Source organism: Typopeltis vanoorti, chromosome 18 (genome assembly GCF_054136105.1).
Source record: "Typopeltis vanoorti isolate ZY-2024b chromosome 18, IOZ_Tvanoo_1.0, whole genome shotgun sequence".
Taxonomy (NCBI): domain Eukaryota; kingdom Metazoa; phylum Arthropoda; class Arachnida; order Uropygi; family Thelyphonidae; genus Typopeltis; species Typopeltis vanoorti.
This window is the reverse complement of record NC_143566.1, coordinates 69,444,536-69,459,496: the sequence shown is the minus strand read 5'-3', so window position 1 is coordinate 69,459,496 and position 14,961 is coordinate 69,444,536. Positions and strand designations below refer to the sequence as shown.

Here is a 14,961-nt window from a genome sequence, read left to right as displayed (position 1 = left end):
TTAAATGATAGAATTATAAGATCTGATAATGTTGGAGTCTTGACAAGTAACAGACTGATTCGGAGGAAAATTGTAGATAGGTAGTTAGTAATGATGTAAATTTTTCATGTAGTACTATCATATCCTGTACACCCCTTGAGGGTACATGTCAGGAATTTGATGATGACTGTAATATCACCAAAGTAGCCAAAACCATTTGAATGCCTGTGAAAAGTACTTTCCAGTTTACTTGCCCATGGATGGATTTTGGTGGAAATTCCTGGACCAACCAAGAAAGATTGGTTGGTCTAGCAACTATATCGATAGAGCTGAACATAGCTTATAAACAGTTTTCTTGTGCAATATCCCATAGAGCAAACATTTAATTATTATTATTATTATGTAATCGTTTTGCATTAATGTTTCTCTTGTAATAAAACAAAATAACAATTGGAAATTTTCTTATATTTCTGTCTTATAATCATCCATCAGGTGCAATATTTAATTGTTTGCCTCAGGGTGCAATCTAATCTGGCAGCTCTTTCTGTCCCCATACAGATTAATCAGATAATCCTAACCACTCCTCAGAAAACATGCTTCTTCACAGATTATCTTTCTATACTCTGGTTGTTTTGTTCTCTTGGCATTTCAAGTTGCATTTGATTTCTTCTCAGGAGGAACACTCCAACAACCATTCTCATTCAAGTGTTATCTAGCACTATAAGAATGCACAGTGGGATGATCTAAATGATTTTTGTGGTTCATATCCTGGTTGAATAATTGCTCTCTTACATCATCATCACTAATTTATTGTCTACTTCTTCCAAATCAGTCAAGACTCCAGAATCAAATTTTATATTTCTGTCTTCTAAGGCACTTTTTACTGTATCAATCCACCTATACCTTGGTCTTTCTTTGGGTTATTTTCCTGCCAACCTGTCAGAGAACACTTGTTTTGCTAATCTTTCCTCTCCCATTCTGTTGAAGTGACCATACCACCTGAGATTATCTCTGCTAACACATTCCTGGATGCTAATAATGTCAAGTTCTTTCCTAATATCCTCGTTTTTAATATGATATTGCCATTTTTTCACGCTCCTAATCTTTCTCAGGACTCTCATATCTGCAGTCTCTAGTCTTTGGTTAAGTGTTTTATTTCTAACCCAGCTTTTAGATCCATAATTTAAAATTGGCTTGAAGACTGTCTTGTATACAGCTAATTTAGTGTTTTGACTAATTTCTCTTTTATTTCATATAAATTTATTCAGTTGACTTCCTACCATATCAGCTTTGTTGAATCTGTTGTCTATTTCCATATTTAATTTACGATCTTCAATAAAAATCCTGCCTAAGTAGCTGAAATGTTTTACTTGTTCTATTGGTTTTCTATTCACAATGCAGTTTATACTTACAATGCTTCTGCCTATTTTCATTGTCTTTGTCTTGTTATTGCTCACCTTAGTCAGGGAATCTTGCAGACTTGTACCAAATTTATTTAGAAGTATAACATCATCCACATAAAGTAAAGAGCTCAGATTAACATTGCCAATTTTGATATCAGGTTTAATATCTCTTTCCTTCATAATGTGATCTATATAGATGATAAATAACAGAGGGGATAATGTGCTTCCTTCGATTCTAACTGCTGACTTACAACTCAAATAAAGACTAAGTATTGCTTGATTCATTTTGAATAATGTTTCTCTTGACACCTTGTCATATGCCTTATCCAGATCTAGAAAACCTATATAGAGATTTTTGTTATATTCCCATGATTTCTCAACTATTTGTCATAAAGTGAAAATCTGAACCTGATGGTCTCTATTTGGCCTGAATCCAGCTAGTTCTTCACCAAGTTTCCCTTCCGCAATCTTTCTCAACTGTTTCTCAAGTATACTTGCATAAAGCTTTCCAGGAACAATCAGTAGGGAAATACCTCTGTAATTCTCACATTCACTTTTATTTCCCTTTCTATGTATGGCTACTATTAGGCTCTATTCCAATCATCTGAAATTCGTTCCTCTGTCCAGGCCTTCTGAACTATGCAGTGCAGTCACTGTAACACTTTTACCTTCATACTTGAGCATTTCTGGTCAGATGTCATCTATTCCAGCTGAATTTCCACATTTCAGACTTTTGATGGCTTTTTCTTACTTCAAGTATGTATTCCTGATTGCTTTCTGTTGAGTGTTTTTGAGCACCATAGCAATTTTTAATAGTAATTACTCCACACTTCAAGGATATCTTTTTCTACAGCACTCTTTCCTCCATTTCTGAATTTCCAGAATATCTTGCCACCTTCCTGATATTTATTTTCTATGTTCTTACCAAAGTCTTCCCTGGACTTTTGTTTAGCTGGTTTTACACAGAGATAGCAACTTTCATTGCTATCTCTGTATTCTCTAAGAGCAAATGCTGACTTATTCGTTGGGAACTTTCGATATGCTTTCTTCTTTTCCTTCACTGCCTCTTTAATTTTCAGTGTCCACATTGGAGTTCTGATTTTTCTATCATTGCAGACAACCTCACCACATGCTTCACTGGCTGAATCGATTAATGTTTTCTTCATGATTTGCCACTAAATCTTCAAGGTTTGGTTCCTGTTCTCAAAGTATTTCATTTTTTCTTGAATAATGTTTGTGTATGTATGTGAACTGTTAATCTACAGTTCACATCTGAAAACTGCTCAACTTTTATTTGCTTTAAAACTTTCTTACATGTTCTTCTTTTCAATATGAAATCAATTTTATCCTACTCAAGACTAAATGGTGATCACTTCCTATTTCAAATCCTCTTTACACTCTAGTGTCCTGCACCAGGGAGAAAACATCACTATCAACAATAACATAGTCAATGAGACTTTTCTTATTTCTTGCCTCTTCTCTCAATGTGAATTTGTGCACATTTTTATGTTGGAACATGGTGGTAGTAATAACCAGTCCATGTTCTGAGCAGAAATCCAAGTATTTGCCATTATTATTAGCTTTACTCTCTTCTCCAAATTTACCCAAAATATTTTTGTATGTCTGACAATCGTTTCCTACTTGCTATTTAGTTCCGCAATAAGGACCAACTTTTCCTTTTCCATTGTGTCAGTTGTTGTCTCTAAGGCCTTAAAAAATTCCTCCACTTCTACTTTAATAGAAACTTCTGTGTGACCATAGGCACAAATAAGTCTCATTGTCCAGTTCTCCATTCTGATATTTGCTTTAATTCTTCTGATTAAAGCATTTTGACAATGCATCAGTGAAACAATTTTTAATAAAATTGTTTCACTGATAAATAAAATATTCAATAAAAAAAAAGGAATGGAAAATATCATTTTGCCATTTTTTTTATCTATACTAAAACTTAAAATATCTTGGGTGGGGGTGGAAAATTATGCATCCAAAACTGGTTTTGACAAAGCAGGAAATTTGCATGATATCCAAATAGCAATCTTGCTCTCTGGTCCTTTGTCAAATTGGCTGCAACTTTTATTCTACTTTGACCTCTTTTGTATGCAGATAGTTCTGTGATACAAAAACGTCAGGCTTCCTTAAGGAGTATAATCTGCAAGCTTTCAAAACCGGTGTGGTCTAGAATCAGTCTTTCTCTTTAATGAAAGCAATAAATGATGTATTATTTGTCATAACTTAATCATAATGAAATGAATGCCAAGTGTGCATTTACTGCACTACTTGGAATCTCCTTTCTGCTGATGTGTGATTCTCCCCCCCCCCCCTTTTTTTTTTCATACTGTGTCATTTTCTTAGGTTGGACAGTCACATCTAGTTCAGGCAGTACACTTATTATTTTCTTGTAGTATAGTGGATTATACTACAATTATAGTATAGTATTCTCTTAACCAGCTTAACTCATCTCTTTCTGAGAAAGATTACTGAAGTGAACAGATGGCATCAATGGCGGTAGCATATTAAAAATGAAAATATTAGAAAAGATCTTGACATTGTTAGCATTAAGGAATGTGTTAGCAAAGCTAATCTTAGATGATCTGATCACTTAAACAGAGTGGAAGAAGAAAGATTAGCAAAACAAGTTTTCTTTGCCAGGCTGTCAGAAAAAAGATCCAGAGGAAGACCAAGATTTAGGTGAATTGTTATTAAAGTGTCTTAGAAGACAAAAATATAAGATCTGATAATGTTAGTCTTGACAGATAACAGATTAATTTGGAGGAAATATTGTCAATCAGAAGAGGATATTATGATAGTACTACATGAAAAGATACATCATTACTAACTTCCGATTGACAATATTTCCTCCAAATTAATCTGTTATCTGTCAAATTCCTGACATGCATCCCAAGGGTGCATGTCAGGAATTTGATGATAATGTAACTCCAGATTAATCTGCTTTCAATAACAGTCCTACTCAGTTAAACAGATGTCACTATTCTGTAGGTTCATAAGTGAAACATAATCTGAATGGTTGTTAAAGTAGTAAGAAAAATAAATGTCTTATATTTTGCATATACAGGGTTTCTGTAAAGTCCTTGTGCAATTTGAATAGTTTCTTAAACATATTCTGCATTGTTCTGATCAGTGCTATAACTCAATTAGATGCAAATGGTAATTTTGCAGCATAAAAGAATAGACCTATTATGTGTGACTAGAGTACATCAAATGTTCATTTTGGTAGAATCTCTTTCAGGTTTCCAAACTTCTTGTAGTTTCTCCAACCTGTCCCCCCACACACACACACTAATAACTGCTACCATTTCAACAGTTATCCTGTTAATTATGTCTTATATGAAATGCTACCAATAAACAATAAATTGTCAAACATTAGACATTATTTTTAACTTCATGATTAAAATGATAGTAGAAAGGTGATTTTGCATGGTAGTCTTCTTTCAACAACAACGTTCGGTTCATTTGAATTTTGTGAACTGTTGCTCTAGGAATACCTAGTTCCAATAATGCCTATCATACTGAGTTTCTTGAGTGTTTGTAAAAGTTTACTCTGCAGACAATTAGTCTTATTTTTGTTTATTCTGGTCTTCCAGTTCATGTCTTATCATTAATGGAACTGCTTTTTTTATGTTGTAATTTCTGTGAGGCACTTCCTTGAGTCCAAAATTTTCTTCTAATAACTGGTAATTAACTTAAGAAAATTACAATGCATAAAACAGATATTAATTAAAGGAATATAACTGCATATTTATAACTGCACTAGCTTCGCCCTACTATGAGAACAAATCACAGCGATGCGTGTCATCCTTGCCGATGAAAACAAAACTTTATGGGTGCTAGAGGAAGAGCTTTCAGATACTCTCGGCCATGACCTTTGGATGATTCTTTATGACGTCTCATGCGCTTTGGCAACAAAAGAATTCGAAAAAATACGTAGTGGGCACATGAAAAAATATGATAACTTGATAAAGAATTCTACTTCTGTACCACAACAACCACTGAACACAGTAGTCAACCTCTCTTCCATAGTTTTGAAGTCTGAAGCACTCGCCACAATTTCGCCCTAACTCCTAAAAGAATACCTGTCGAGGAAATAATGATCCAAATAGAAAGTGGGATCCGCAACCTTCCTAACCATATCGCCATGAACGTCAGACTGGATCTAGCCGGTGTTCTCACCAAAGCAAGACCGCCAAAAACCAACTTATCTAAAGACGAACATGCAGCTCTACTAGAAATGAAGAAAAACAAAAAAAAATAGTAATCACCAAAGCGGATAAGGGAAATGCCACGGTGGTTCTCAACCAAAAGGACTGCACAGGTAAGCTTAAGGTTTTATTATTAGACTGTACTACCTACCTCCCTGTTGAATATAATCCTACCAGCTCTCAGATTAGAACTCTCCACAGACTCCTTAAGAAGGTCACTTCTTGGTCTGTGGAAGTTACTAGCAAACTAAAACCTTTTAACTCTAGATCCCCCCCCCCTCTGATTATATGGACTTCCAAAAATACATAAACAAAATGTGCCATTACGTCCCATAGTGGATGGCATTGATTCACACACTATACTGGCAACACACCATCATACATAAAAAAAAAACTCAGCCCACTTCGAAGCCAGTATAGAAAACCTCTCACTCCAACACACTGACATAATGGTCAGTTTTGACGTCTCCTCCCTATTCACAAACGTCCCACTCAAGGAAACTCTAAAGCTCATCCAAGCCAAATTTCCACCTGATATCTCAGATCTATTTCAGTACACAATCAACTCAGGCTATTTCGTTTGGCAAGGAAAATTCTACAAACAGATAGAGGGGACATTCATGGATTCACCACTTTCCCCACCCTTGGCCAACTTTATGGAAACCTTTGAAGAGAAAGCCTTAAAAAACCCACTATTTGGCTTCGGTACGTGGATGATGTGTTTGCTATTTGGCCACATGGCTCAGATACATTCCACTCCTTCCTAACACACTTAAACAACCAACACCCCAGGGTCTAGTTCACCTTGGAAAAAGAGGAAAACAACACCCTCCCCTTCTTAGACACTCTAATCACTCGCCAGCCTGATGGATCTTTTGTTTTCTCTGTTTATAGAAAACCCACCATACATTCACCAGCAATCCCCCCCCCACACACACACAACAATATGGGGTTATTAAAACACTATATAACAGGGCAAAATTAATCTGCTCAGATGACGATGCCCTAACCACTGAACTAAACACATCCTTTACACTTTCTTAGCCAATGGCTACAACCCCCAAAAAATACTAAAACCAGTACACCTCAACCCCCCCCCCCCCCCCCCTCACAATAAAGATTACACTAAATCTATCACCATGCCCTACATGAGAAAATAACCAATATCCTCAAAAATATGACCTAACTTCTTGTTATAGACCATATAAAAAGTTGCATCCCTTATCCGCTCTATCAAAGACCGACCACTTCCTCTAGACCTACCTGGTGTATACCAGGTCCCTTGCAGCTGTAAATTGTCCTACTTTGGCCAAACAGGCAGGGCAGCGAATATCAGGATTTCAGAACACAAAGATTACATCTGGTTTCACCAGTACAGCCACTCTGGGCTTGCAGACCATGCCATAGATTTCGTTGGAAGAAAAGTAAAATAATACACCGCAACAAGTTCAAGTATGAAAGATTATTCATGGAATCATCAGCAACTCTAAACCTTAACAAATTTGGGTGCATGAGACTGCCCCAAATTTGGGAGACTTGCATCATAAGAACTTCAGCCCAGTGGCCAAGACAACCCAATTAGCTTGCTAGGGGGCACCATTAGGACTATAGGAACAGGATTAGTTTCTTGCCTTCTTCCTCATTTGCTTTTGTTAGTGCCTGAGTGCATATACCATATTTGTATGTTCCTGAAGATGGCAATGCAACGTTGCCGAAATATTGAAGGTATTCATTTAAGTTTCCTTTAATTAATTTTATGTTTTATCCATTTTATGCATTGTAATTTGATTAAGTTAATTACCAGTTATGTAAGACCAATGTATAAGCCTTGCTGCAAAAATTTCTTCTAATAGCTAATATAATTTCAGTATAGTGTAGGATTTATTACCTTTTAGAGGGTGGAGGCGCATTAAAATTTTATTTAAGCCTTAAATAAATTCCCTCTCTGCATTTTGCAGATTATTTATATCTTATATAGAAGTGAAGTTATAAAAAAATTCAAACTGCACAAGGACTACAGATGCCCTGTATAGTTTTAAATATCCGTATAATTAAAATATTAATTATGAATAGACATTAATATCTACCAAATTTCTTAGGCTCATCGGGTGACAGCAGGACAGTTTCGGGAAATGTATCCAATGTTTGACCAGTGGTGCCACATTAGAAGAAAAGTTGATCCTATTAATATGTTTCTGAATGCTTATTTAAATAGGATTTTTACTTCATGAGTCTGATATTTTATGAATTAATAGAAATCATAGTTTTTTTGTTAATATCATGTAAATAATCACTGTACCAAGTTTGGTTGTCATTGGCAACATTTAAGATCAAAGATATAAAAAAGTTTCAGTGAATTTAAATTTTTGGCTATAGTTATAAAAATTTTGAATAATGTTGAATTCATGTATAATTCATGAATTTTTAAGATCGTGACTGAGGGTTATGTGTTTTACTCGAATGCTGAGATTAGATTATGGTCTGTTAAATGGTGTGATAGATATTTTTGTTGTATTCTTCAATACAGCAACTATTTAAGAAAAAAATTTTGGAAAAGTAGTTTAGTCCCAACACATCCCTGTACTGTTGACTCTGCATCTTCTTATATCTCGAGAAAATCTTATATGCATTATAAGGTAAATCTCGAGAAATTTTATATTATGAAATTTGTTCGTTGATGTGAACAGTCCATGATAATTTATTGCTAGGCAGCTGTTAATTATTGTTCAACAGTAACTGTCTTCCATAAATTTGAAAGAATTACACAAAATGCAAATTATATTTGCATTTTGTAAATGCAAATACATTTGCAAATGTAATGACTGTAATTCTTGGATTATCATTAAATGACTACATTCATTGTTAAAATATATATATATATATATAATTTTTAGCTGATGCAAAACTTGTATTTAAATATGAAGTTTTAATTAACAAAATGATTTTACAAAGATTTTATATATATTCCATTTCTTACAAAAAGCAAGGCATTTTTTCTTTTCAGGAGAAAAATTTTTAATAAATAGTAATGTTTAACAGTTTATTATCTGCTAAAATTAAATATTAATTAGATTACATGATGAATATAACTTTTATATTCCATAATTCACTTGTATTATATAGTAAATTATTAATCTTTCATCATAAAGGCACATTTCCTGTGATGTCTTCTGATTTAGTTGAGCTGTCACTGGAATTTCTATGTCATGAAGTGTTTTGTAGACATTGCTATTTTTATATAGTTATATTTTGTATTTTCTTTTGGTTAAAGATTACCGTAGAGACTGTTATTCAAGTTTCAGAATTTTACATGACTATATAGCTCGTAATGAGAATTTATAATTAAAGTTTTTTTTGTATATAAATATATTAGTTCACTCACTTCTGGCTATTGATCAATTAAAATATTTCAGTTCTAGTTTACCACTCTAGTAGAGTAGATATCTGAGAAAAAGCTTAAATTGGTTCAGCATAGAACCCAGAACTTTATTTTCAACTGGCCTTTTGTCATGCATGGAGTATTATTCCTTTTGCAGGAGGAAGTATTTTTACTATCGAAGTATTAGATTCTGCAGAAGTATTATATCACTGTACCTTTCATCATCAGGAAACAAAACATCCAAGTCTGAATGTAATGGGAATTTCTTGTGAGCAGCACTAATTATGGCTCTGAATGTGCATGTCCGATACTGGCCAAATGTATCTGATATCCAACCAACAGCCTTTGATTTCAAATCCTGCTTTGGGCATGGTGAATGTGAGACCACTATTCCACTTATTGGAATAGTGGTCTCAAAGTGCCTTGAATAAAGTTCTATATGAGCTCTAGAGAGCACCAGGTGAAAAATTATTTTAAAAAATCCAAAAAAAATAAATAATAAATAAATAATTAAAAAATTAATTTAAAAAAAAATATATCATCATCATCATTAAATTCCTGCCATGTACCCTCAAGGGGTGTACAGGATATGATAGTACTACATGAAAAAAATTACATCATTATTAATTTCCTATCTACAATTTTCCTCCAAATCAGTCTGTTACTTGTCAACACTCTTATATTTCTATCGTCTAAAGCACTTTGTACCGTATCAATCCACCTATATCTTGGTCTTCCTCTCGGTCGTTTTCCTGCCAACCTGGCAGAGAACACTTGTTTTGCTAATCTTTCCTCGCCCATTCTGTTTAAATGACCATACCACCTGAGATTAGCTCTGCTAACGCATTCCTGGATGCTGACAATGTCAAGTTCTTTCCTAATATCCTCGTTTTTAATATGATACTGCCATTGATGCCATCTGTTCACGCCTATAATCTTTCTCAGGACTCTCATATCTGAAGTCTCTAGTCTTTGGTCAAGTGTTTTACTTCTGACCCAGCTCTCAGATCCATAAGTTAAAACTGGTTTGAACACTGTCTTGTATAGAGCTAATTTAGTGTTGCGACTAATTTCTCTCTTATTCCATATGAATTTATTCAATTGACTTCCCACCATACCAGCTTTGCTGATTCTGTTGTCTATTTCTATATTTAATTTACCATCTTCAGTAAAAATCGTGCCTAAATAGCTGAAATGTTTTACTTGTTCCACAGGTTCTCCATTCACAACACAGTTGACATTTTCAATGATTCTGCCTATTTTCATTGTCTTTGTCTTTTTATTGCTGACCTTCATACCATATCTATTACAAGAGCTATTCAATTTAGTCAGAGAATCTTGCAGACTTGTAGCGGATTTGTTTAGAAGTATAACATCATCCGCATAAAGCAAAGAGCTGACATTAACATCTCCAATTTCGATATCATGTTTAATACCACTTTCCTTCATAATGCGATCCATATAGATAATGAATAACAGAGGGGATAATGTACATCCTTGTCTCACACCAGATTTAACATTAAACCATCTTCCTGTACTTCCTTCAATTCTAACTGCTGACTTACAACTCAAATAAAGACTAAGTATTGCTTGATATAATGTCCCATTGACACCATATAACTGCAGCGTATTGAATAGCTTCTCTCTTGGCACCTTGTCATATGCCTTTTCCAGATCGACAAAACTTAAATACTGATCTTTGTTATATTCCCATGCTTTCTCGACTATTTGTCGTAAAGTGAAGATCTGATCCTGACAGCCTCTATTTGGCCTGAATCCAGCTTGTTCTTCACCAAGCTTTTCTTCCACAATTCTTCTCAACTGTCTTAGCCACCCACAGTACCAATGTACTATAGGTTTATAACCTTTACTAGGTGGGAGTCGCATGGGGGAGGTCTAGTTGCTCTGTAACAAGCAAATGGATCATCAGACTTGGAGAAAGCCATTATGTATTTAGCCTAAAATAGCTGAAGCGTGTTAATTGTTTTAATTGTTATAAAATAGCATCAGCAATGAATTGAATTGAATGTAGACTCCAACCTTTCAAAAAAAGCACAGTCATCCAAACTTCTGAGATAAACAATACAGTAGATATGCACTGTAGTGAACATTGCTGTAACAGAATGAACCGCAATGAACTATAGAGAAGTCCAAGCCTAAATTCCATAGAACCAGTGCTATTTTAAGCTTACTGTTACAAATAGTAAATCTTGACCCCAGTGAACTGAATTTCGTAGCAAGTGATGTCAAAGGCAATCACAGGAAATTGTACATTGACAATAGAGTGAAAAGGATTGGCAGGAACCATAAATCACAGAAAATGACATGAAAAAAGTAGAAAAGCACAATGATGGGAGACTTAAGAAAGAACCAGATGAGTATGAAATTTTAAAAATGAAAATAAGATTTAACATTTAAATTTAAAATAATCAACCAAATATATATAAACTATCATTAAAATAAAAAAATTAGGTCAGAAATTTAAATTCTAAATAAGAAATGTAAAAAATTACCTTATGGATAAAGAATCGTTCAAACACAAAATGATGTGGTTCTTTAATTTACATTTCTAAGAGAACAATATCAATTTAGGCCAACTGTATATTCACAATAGACTGATGCAGAATGTTCATCACTTGTGTCCTCTTTGCTGTATATATTTAGTTTATTATGGAGATTTCAGGTAAGTGACATTAATTTAATCTAACATATTTCAAAATTCGCTATTTCTGGATTTTCATTTTTAAAATTTCATACTCTTCTAGTTCTTTGTCTCTCATTACATCTATACTTTTCATGCTGTTATTTTGTGAGCTTTATGGATAGTTCCTGCCAATTTGTTGTGTCTTGTCTTCAACTAGTAGGTTCACTTCACAACATGAATGAAATATTCATTCGTTCCTTTGGTTGAATGAATACTCAAAATCCTTCTTTTTATGGAGATTTCTAAAATTTGAGTGTTTTTTATTCAAAGCAACCCTTGAAAGGCATGCATCAATCTTCCACCCGAGAGGAGTGAGCACTGGAACACTTCAAAAATGATTCCACAACACTGTTAATAGTTATTATGAAGATTAGACCATTTGTGGCTAATGAATGTCTGGCAAGGGTGAAGGATTCTAACATTCATTCTGCCAGTTTGCCTCTCTACTCATTCTCTTTCCTGTGAGGTCATGTCAAAGTAATTGCTTAAGTTGGATTGGTCATTGATACTTGTTCAGTTCATACTGGAATGAAAAAATGAAATTGCCACACTTCTAGCAGCACTTATGCTAAATTCACAGGAAGAGAAAGGTTAAAAAAAAACTGTGAGTGTACTGATACATGTAGCCTTTAGAAGAACCTTTCAACTTGAGAGCAAGTTTGCTGGTCTCAGGTGGCACAGATTTTCCACCCAGAAACTCGATCTTTTCATCAAACAAAATGGACTGGCCTGAAATTAAATTAAATATGCTGGCATTGCAGATTAACTGCTCTATTAGTCATTAATTAGTTGCGAGTTTATTTTTCACTTGGTTAGACTATAATAAGTTTAGTTTAATCCTTTATCCAAGTGCGAGTTATTTTTCACTTGGTGAAAAATAAACTCTCAATGTCTTTCTCTGAATCCGGAGTAATTTAATAATAAGGTTGTACACCCTTTGGCAACTCCTATAGGTTGGGATAACCTCTCATTGTTTCTGCCTTGGTGTCTCCACTACTGGGCCTGGCTCCCACTGATGAGACCTCAATAAAGGTCGAAACCAGTATGGGTAGTGTCCCTTGCCTTAATGCATAGCATTACACACATCTGCAAGGAGATGTGCTTTGCATTATGGGGAGATACTGAGATAGGAGTGATGAGAGCTTTCTCCACCTTTGCAACGAGTTGCCTGGTGTTGTAAAGTACCTTAACCCAGTCCTGAAGATGCTTTCAGGTGCAAACTTTGTTTGCTCACACTTGGATAAAGGATTAAACTAAATTTATTATAGTCATTAATTAGGTTTATATGTAAAGCCAAGTCACTTGACACTGACAAGGTATTGCATCTAATACATTAAAGGGATGTATGGTAAGTATACTGTTTACAAAACTATAACTATTCACACCTATGTAGCACAATGGAAGTGGTGTGTGCTGTCATGCCACTAGACTGCCCGAAGGAAGAGCTTTGTAAGTGCTATTTTAGTCACTGACTAGAGGAATTTCTACTTTAACCATTTTCTGAGCTAGTCGATCTCTGGCACAGGCAAGTGGATTTTTGTCTTGTAAACTCAAGAAAATCGACCACAGACCACACTATTTTCAGACAGTAGAAACATAGTGTTAGGATTAGGGATCGCGAGAGGGCAGCACTTCTTAGCTGCCTCTCTTCACCAAAGGTCGTTTATAATTGTCTTAGGCCAGCTATCTTTGATTGGCTGCTACTGGAGATTGAACTTCCCCTCTCTCCAAAAGTTAGGACTAAACGGTCTCGCCTACTTCCTATACAGGAATAAGGCATTAGGTGATTTTATTTTAATATAAGTGTATCACTAAGTTATGTATGAATCAGGGATAATAAGCCAACACTAATGATAGAATGGCAAAATTCAGATAGTTTAGCATCTGCTCAGCAATTAAAGGAATTTGATTTTAAACTTTTAGCTTTTTGTTAACAAATCTCTCCATTTAAACTCAAAACTATCATTGGATTACTAATCTCAGCAGTAATAACTAATAGTTACTTCTCTTAGACAAGTAATGTTATTTTTCCACTGATTAAACATCTGGGATATCACCCTTTGAGAAACAGTTAACTCTGCTGTTTTCCAAAACCAGCCAGACAGGCACCCACAATAAGCCCTTTATCAAACTCTGAAACTTCAGCATAAACTTGATTGGTCATCTGCGATCACCAAATTTAATGTGTGCAGTGCATGGGACAAAGTGCTCGAGGGTTAATATTCGGTATGTGTGTGTGAACACCACTGTTTTCCTCGCATGACCGCACCCCCCCCCCCCCATTATCGTATCCTTGTCTCTGCAAATTTTTAATATCTAAATTTAAATCTTTTAATTTAACCTATAGTACCATGTATGGGTAGTGGGTTGAGAAAGGAGGAACTTGTTTACATTCGATTTCAAAGCCTGTATGTATATTGTATTCCTGGGGAATACAATATAAGCAAAATTTAACATGGAATTGTAAACACCCATGCAAGAGGTAAGGATCTGGCATCATGCCAAATCTTTGCATCTTCTCACTCATTAACAAGCAGCAAAAGAAAACTGCCCGTCTTATTCCATCAGTTTATCCGAATGGTTCAATTCGTAAACTCCTCTTTCCTGATAAATCTCAAACACGATGTGCCGTAACGAAAACTCATACCTTTCATGCCTTATTTGAATACACTGCGCATTCAATATATATATATATATATATATATATATATATATATATATATATATACAAGATTACAATGTAGATGCAAATAAATTAATACTTCTATGTACACATGTATATAATGTAAATAAGTAGGAATGAATATTATGGGGGGGGGTAGAAATATATATATAATCTTATAATTGCATTTTCTGCACGCAGCAAAAAATTCACAATGCCGAATATATTCTTTTTTTTTTTTTATTTTTATAAATAATTTTTTTCCAAAAAATTAACATTTATAGAAAAAGTGATCAATGGTCATTTTTATTTCATGAGGCACAGTTCTAGTAAAATCAGCGGCCATAATTTCAGACGTGTACACAAACAGGTCCACATTTTTAATCGACAGTACCTCTAAAATTTAGACGATTTCGTCCTAAATCTTTTTATTTTCTCTGGGCAGCAAGAATTCCAAGCATATGCAGTATATATTTCCTCCTCTGGGTATTATAACTCCATGCAATAGTTTTGCGAGCTCTTCATCATGGTTCATTGCCTGCTCTCTAAATTGTACAGTAATTCTCATTTTGAACAGCTATATATTTCTAAGATTTCGGCGAGCAAATATTCTAACA

The 14,961-nt window shown here is 34.6% G+C and overlaps 1 protein-coding gene across 1 annotated transcript in view; it reads left to right on the top strand.

The window, feature by feature from the left end:
• Nucleotides 1-8,959, top strand: part of LOC150096754 (L-gulonolactone oxidase-like) — a 108,780-nt gene extending 99,821 nt beyond the window's left edge. The window contains exon 12 of the mRNA XM_090408070.1: nt 7,699-8,959. Coding sequence (XP_090264196.1) covers nt 7,699-7,830 — 132 coding nt within the window. The 3' untranslated portion in view covers nt 7,831-8,959. The remainder of the gene's footprint in view (nt 1-7,698) is intronic.
• The last annotated feature ends 6,002 nt before the right edge of the window (nt 8,960-14,961 follow it).